The sequence below is a fragment of the Zonotrichia leucophrys genome, chromosome 20 (genome assembly GCF_028769735.1).
Source record: "Zonotrichia leucophrys gambelii isolate GWCS_2022_RI chromosome 20, RI_Zleu_2.0, whole genome shotgun sequence".
Classification (NCBI taxonomy): Eukaryota; Metazoa; Chordata; class Aves; order Passeriformes; family Passerellidae; genus Zonotrichia; species Zonotrichia leucophrys.
Window position 1 is genome coordinate 4,805,489 of NC_088189.1, and position 6,000 is coordinate 4,811,488.

General features: G+C 53.5%; 1 protein-coding gene across 3 annotated transcripts in view; it reads right to left on the reverse strand.

Annotated features, from left to right (window-relative positions):
• LAMA5 (laminin subunit alpha 5) overlaps window positions 1-5,682 on the reverse strand; it is an 87,089-nt gene extending 81,407 nt beyond the window's left edge. For all 3 annotated transcript variants that reach the window (XM_064730118.1, XM_064730117.1, XM_064730116.1), the window contains exon 1: window positions 5,340-5,682. In XM_064730118.1, the coding sequence (XP_064586188.1) occupies window positions 5,340-5,621 (282 nt within the window). In that variant the 5' untranslated portion in view covers window positions 5,622-5,682. The remainder of the gene's footprint in view (window positions 1-5,339) is intronic.
• Between the last annotated feature and the right edge of the window lie 318 nt (window positions 5,683-6,000).

The window sequence follows — 6,000 nt, forward strand, 5'->3', positions numbered from 1 at the left end:
GACAAAGGATCCCAGACTCAAAGGTTACCAGAAGCAGGAGTGTCTGAGGGAGAAGCTGCACTGCAATGGAGAGCAGAGGCTCCAACTCCATGGCCAGCAGCTCCTGTGCTGGGGCTGCCACTCTCACATACCCCTGCCCAGCACCATTCAGTCATTTCCATGCCATGTCTCAGACTGGCAGCTCCTCTGCCCAGCTCCCTGCAGTGTGTTTCTTGCCCACCTATTCAGCTCACAATATAGCTCTTTCAGCTGCATTATAGCTCTTTCAGCTGCATTTTCAAGCTCAGTCTCGCAGCCAAGTTCCTTTTGCTGCTGATGCTGCAATGCAAGGCCAGAAAGGGACAGCCCCAGCTGTCAGCTGGCCAGGGACTGCCACCACTTCTCTGCCTTGCTTTTGTGGCCTGGGGTGGCTTTGTCAGCTCCATGGACACGCTGCCAGAGAAAACAACCCCACAACTTCAACAGCACCTCCTGAGCAGGATCAGACAAAGCCCTGAGCTGTTAGTGGCAATTCTTTCTCTCTCATTAATGGACAAATGAATCTGACCCACGCTCAAAGAAACCTGCAAAGCCCCCTGAAAACTGGCAAATTGCTGTGTGGAGCCACTGTTGTGTCACTTGAATTGCTGCTACAAACAGCCTGGAAGGGAGCTGTGTTAGAGGCAGTTTTCCTTTTAAAGGCACAGTTATCCCCAGGCAGGAATGCTGCCCTTGCCTGCCCCAGCTGCAGCCAGTGTTAATATTGCACCAGGTACAAGATCTCAAGACAGGCAATCCCCTTCCTACCCAGGCTGAGGCAAGGCAGGGCCACTGCAGAGCACGGGATTTTCCAGATCCTCCAAACTCTGGAGCAATCTCAGTGCAAATGAAAGATTTCACAGCATTATTCCCCACTACACGTGCTTTGTTACTTACAGACAATAATGCAATACAAGTTATCCTGAACAAAAAACACTTTTAAATTACTTTCCTCCAGAGATGTGAAAATAGAGATGGATAAGCACAAGGCCAAAGAAAAGAGGAGCTGAAGCCATCCAGGTAAGCCTGACATGGACGCAGGGAGCACTCAGTGTACAGAGAGGTCACAAGGCTGGTTTGGACATGCTTTGAGCCAGGAGGGAGAGCAGACCAGATAAAACTGACCTAACTCTCCAAGCTCAAACCTTTAATGGGAACCGGTGCAACAGGTTGTGTGGAAATTTCAGCACAACGCTGAGGTGGGGGGGGGGAAAGTGAGGCAAGGTCACAAAACAGGGATAAATAACAAAAAAAAAAATAAAGTACTTTCATACTTTAAATTCTTGCCACAGATGTAAAAGCCATTTTGAACCCAGACTTCACATTGATAGGAGACAGTCAACTCAAGCTGAGTAAAAATGAGGATCAGCTGCTCCACATTCATAATGCTGCTGTTGTCCCTGCTGGGCTGGGAACACATCCACAGCTGAAGCAGGTTTGCTGTTCAAAGTGGGATTAGGCTCTCTGATGCACCAGGTGCTCATTAGTAGTTTCATTAGAGCCAAACCCAAACCTGACCAGAATCATTTCCAGCTATTTGTGTTTTAGAGCAGCTCAGGCTCCTGCACATTGTGTCAGGTTCTCTACAGGGAAGTTCTGACATCAGCAAGAGGATTTTAATTAAAAAGCAATTGTGAGCAGCAGGCTTAGCAGAGATTGCAGGTAGCCAGAGCAGTTCAGGGGTGGACACTACAGAGGTATGGCCAAAGGAAGAACTTCAGCAATACAGGGAGCTGCAGGGCAGCTCAGAGAACATAAAACTGCCACTATCAGAGCAAACTGCAGAGAGATAAGGAGGAGGTTTGAATGAGGGGCAGCTTCCAGGGACCTGCAGGCCTGATCCTGCTCAGGGCACTGGGAGCTTTGAAGTTTCCCCTGAGCATACAGACCAACTGGGCACCCTGCTGGCCCCTCTCTCAGGGGACACAGGTGGCTTTGTCCCAGTTTATCTGGCCCTGCCGCAACCCAACAGCAGCTCCCCTCACCTGATTTATCAGAAAGCCACAGGGAGCACAGGGCTGCTGGGGATGAGGTAAAAAGGGCAGGAAATGGGGTGTAAAAAGTTCTGTTTGAGACAAAGTGCCTGTTGCAAGCTGCTCCCAGGGCTGTCCCTGCAGATCAGCTGCTCAGGGGCTGGCTCACCATGTGTCTTTCCTGGGGGCAACAACTTGTTCCAAACCTGTGGTTTCACCCAGTTAAACCACTGAAATCCAACACTATCATAGGTGCAAACCCAGAAGAGACACCTACAGAGAGGTACAGCACCAATTGTCACCTGGAGCACTGAGGGCTGAGCCAGATTCCTTCTGCCACACACCAGACAGGCCATGGGATACAGAGATACCAGCACAAATGGTCACTGACACTGCAGCGTATCAAAAGAGAATTCTGAGACATTCAGGGATGAAACAGCTTCAGATTCCATCTGTTGTCAACACCTGGAAGAGCGACAGGGCAGAGCTCTGCTCAGTGCCCACACTGGCAAGGACAGCTCAGGGCTGTGAACAGGCTTCTGAGGAAGGCACAAGCAGCACTGCCTAGAAATCACCCAAATTTATTGCACATTCTTAAATTCTGAGGTCTGTAATTGCTGTAATTAATGCCAGTAACCAGCCTCACTGCTACAATCCTAATCTGCAACAATAATCTGCAGCCCTGCCCCACCCTGAGGAGCAGAGCACCATCCCTGCTGGCTCTGGAACAGCCCCCAGGCACAGGGTGGGATGGGCAACACGAGCACACAGCTCTGCCTTTGCAGGCTTGTCTGTGTTGGAAGACAGCACCTCCAGTAAAGCTTAAAAAAAGAAATCTATGATCTCTCTTCTGCCTTATCCTCCAGACATTATCATTAAGCAGGGCTGGCCCACACTGAGGAGTGAATGTGACAAGGGAAGCAAACCTCCAGGGCAAGTCCCTTTCAGCACACCTCAGCCTTGCTGTGCCTCACATCCTTCCAGACTGAAAAGCCCCCCACAGTTGGAAATGCAGCCTCCTGCCAAAAAGCCCTGAATAAAGCAAAGGAAACTCCTTGAAAAGGTTTACAGCCTTCCCACAAGCTGTGCCAAAACCACCGCAAGTGTCTTTAAGGCAGTTTACTTCAGAAAACTTAATGATTATTGACATTTTAAGACCATCATGTTTAGAAGTCAGTGAACTCCCTTTTCTGAAGCCTTCTATAATGTCAAATTAAACCAGCAGAAAATAGAGAACTAACTCAACTAATTTATTATATACAACTAAATTAATGTTTATCCCAGGTCTTTAACCAAGCAAACGTCCCTTCACCACCGCAGCACGTGGATGTCTCTTGGAAGGTCCCAAGTGGCATTTTTCCAGTATTCCTGATGACAACTCCTTATGCCAGAGCACATCACACAGCAATGAGCAGGTGAATGGAGGGGGGCAGGGGCTCTGGGCTGGTGGGACAGCAGGCACTGAGGACATGCATGTGGAGCTCATTATTGTTGTTTCAGCCCGCTCAAATTGAACACTTCCCTCCCACCTCCCTCCTTGCTTCAGTCACCCGGTGGTGCCAGGACCCCTGAAGGGGATGAATTGGGAACTCTGACCTCTGCTCTGATGCCTCCTGTTTCCTCCCCTCCCTTTTAGGTGCTGCCTGTGGTCATGGAAAGGAGCCACTACAAAAGGAATTTTCTAAAGCTTTCAGACTGAGTGCAGCCCGCTGGCCTGGTTAGTGGTGCTCAGATCAAAGCCCCCCCTGTGCCAGAGCTGCACAGGGGACAGGAGGGGGTGGCTGCAGAATTCCAGAGCTCAGGAGCTGTGTTTGGCACTGGGGGGATGCTGGGGCTGCCCCCAGAGCTGGGACAGCCTCAAGGGGTTATTTCAGTCAGCAGCATCCTTAGTGCTGCGTGTCATGCTGAGCTAGCAGGGTGGCCAGAGCACAGATGGACACACGTGGAGTGATAAATGCACACCCACATTTGCCAGCTTCTCCAAGCAGCCTTATCCTCCCCGTTTTGCTTGGCACATCGTTCACATATTTGTTTGCAAGCACACAGAGCAGAAGTTACTTCTTCACCTTCCCTTACTCCTCTGCCTCACTGGAGGCACAATTACTACATGGAGGTCCCTGTAAGCCTCCTGCTACTGGGACTTCAGGCAAAACTTGTTCTATTTTACAGTGCAGGGAAGTCAGACACGGGGACTTCAGGCAAAACTTCTATTTTACAATGCAGGGAAGTGAGACATGGCTTTAAAAGGTGGCAGAGCTTGCAGAAGGATACGTCAGGTTTTTGCCATCCCGTGACATCTTCAACCATTTATACCACACAGACAGCAAAATTCCATGTCACAACCACACAATGGCTGGAAAATTCCTAGTGCAGCACTAACTCAGGAGAATGTGGGCCAGAATGAGAAAAATGTTTCAGAGATGATCTTGTAACAAAGCCACCCCCACCGAGAGGCTGAGAAAGGCTTGGTCAGAGAAACTGACAGCTTTCCTTGGCTCGTCCTTGTTGTTAATACAACAGGGACAACACCACTGCAACAGGTGAGCGGCACCACGGCTCTCACAACTCTCACAAGCAGAAAACACAGAGCAGCAGCTGGTGGCTCCATGGCTGGCTTCAGGCTGCAGGAGCATTTCAAATCAGAGCTGCTCTTCCCGGCTTGGGCTGCCCTCAGGGGGGACACTGGGTCTGGAGTTCCTGCAACTAAACGCGGTGTTTTACAAGCCCCTTTACAACTGTTCTTTCCTCCCTTCAAGAGAGCCACGGCTGTTTCACTGCACTGCAGCTTTTACCGTCCGCATTCCTGGCTGCAAGCTCCCTCTGGGCAGCTTAAAACGGGACCCCTGAGATAAATCACCTGACACTGGCTTGTAAAATCCACTCTTGTAACTTTCCCCTCTGCTCATCCCAATGCCCCACCGGACGCACCGAGTTAAAACACATCAATGTAAATATTATCAGTTCGAGATGCATCAAAGTAATCACTATCACATTCACCGTAACAATTCCCTGACTACCAAAGGGAATTTAGGTGCTGGTTTGCCCGCGATTTTATAAACACAAAGAACCCACAACTTTAAAAAGAATGAGCGGCGCTCCATTCGAGCAACTCTCGGCAGGGTTGGGAGAGAGCCCGAACACGTGCGTGCCCCCAGCCCCGCTGCTCCGGGGGATGCCCGGGACCAGCCCTCCCTGCTTGTCCCACAACCAGAGCCCCCAGCCCCGACCGCTCCGCCCGGGGGATGCGTGCGAGCACCGGCGGAGAGCGGGGCCCTGCCCGCCCAGCCCCGCTGCCCTCAGCGGCGCACAAAGGGGGGCTCCGTGCCCTCATTCCCGGCCCGGCCGTACCTGGATGGTCTGGTTGGGGTCCCCCCCGGCCACCGGGCCCCCCACCAGCTTGCAGTACAGATCCTCCACGGCGCGCCGGCTGCCGGCGCCCGCCGGCTCCTCGCCGCAGGTGGCGGTGGCGGAGATGCGGGTGCCCTCGGCCAGGTTGAAGTAGGGCGGGTGGAGGCTGTGCCCGTTCACATCGCTGGGGAAGGAGGCGGGCGGCCGGGCGGCGGCGGGCAGCGGCAGCAAGGACAGCAGGGACAGGAGCCACACACCGCCCCGCTCCGCCGCCTTCGCCATCTTCGCTCGGCGGGGCCGGGCAGCGCTGCAGCACCGGCTCCGCTGGCCCCGCTCCGCTCGGCTCTGCCCCTCTCCGCCGCCGCCGCGCTACTTCAGCCCCGGCTGCGGGGAGGGGCCGGGCAGCCCCGCCGCCCCGGTTAACCCTTCACGGGAACCCCCGGCCTCGCTTAACCCTTCACCACCCCGGGAACCCCCGGCCTCGCTTAACCCTTCACCGCTCCGGGAACCCCCCGGCCCCGGTTAGCCCTTTGCAAACCCCCGGCCCCGAAGGAGTGGGGTGAAGGATGGCGCCCCCTCCCCAGGGAACAATGTGCCCATTGTGTCTGCGGGGCTGCGCTGCCCGCGGCGGCTCGCTGGGGTTTTAGCACGGTAAACTCCA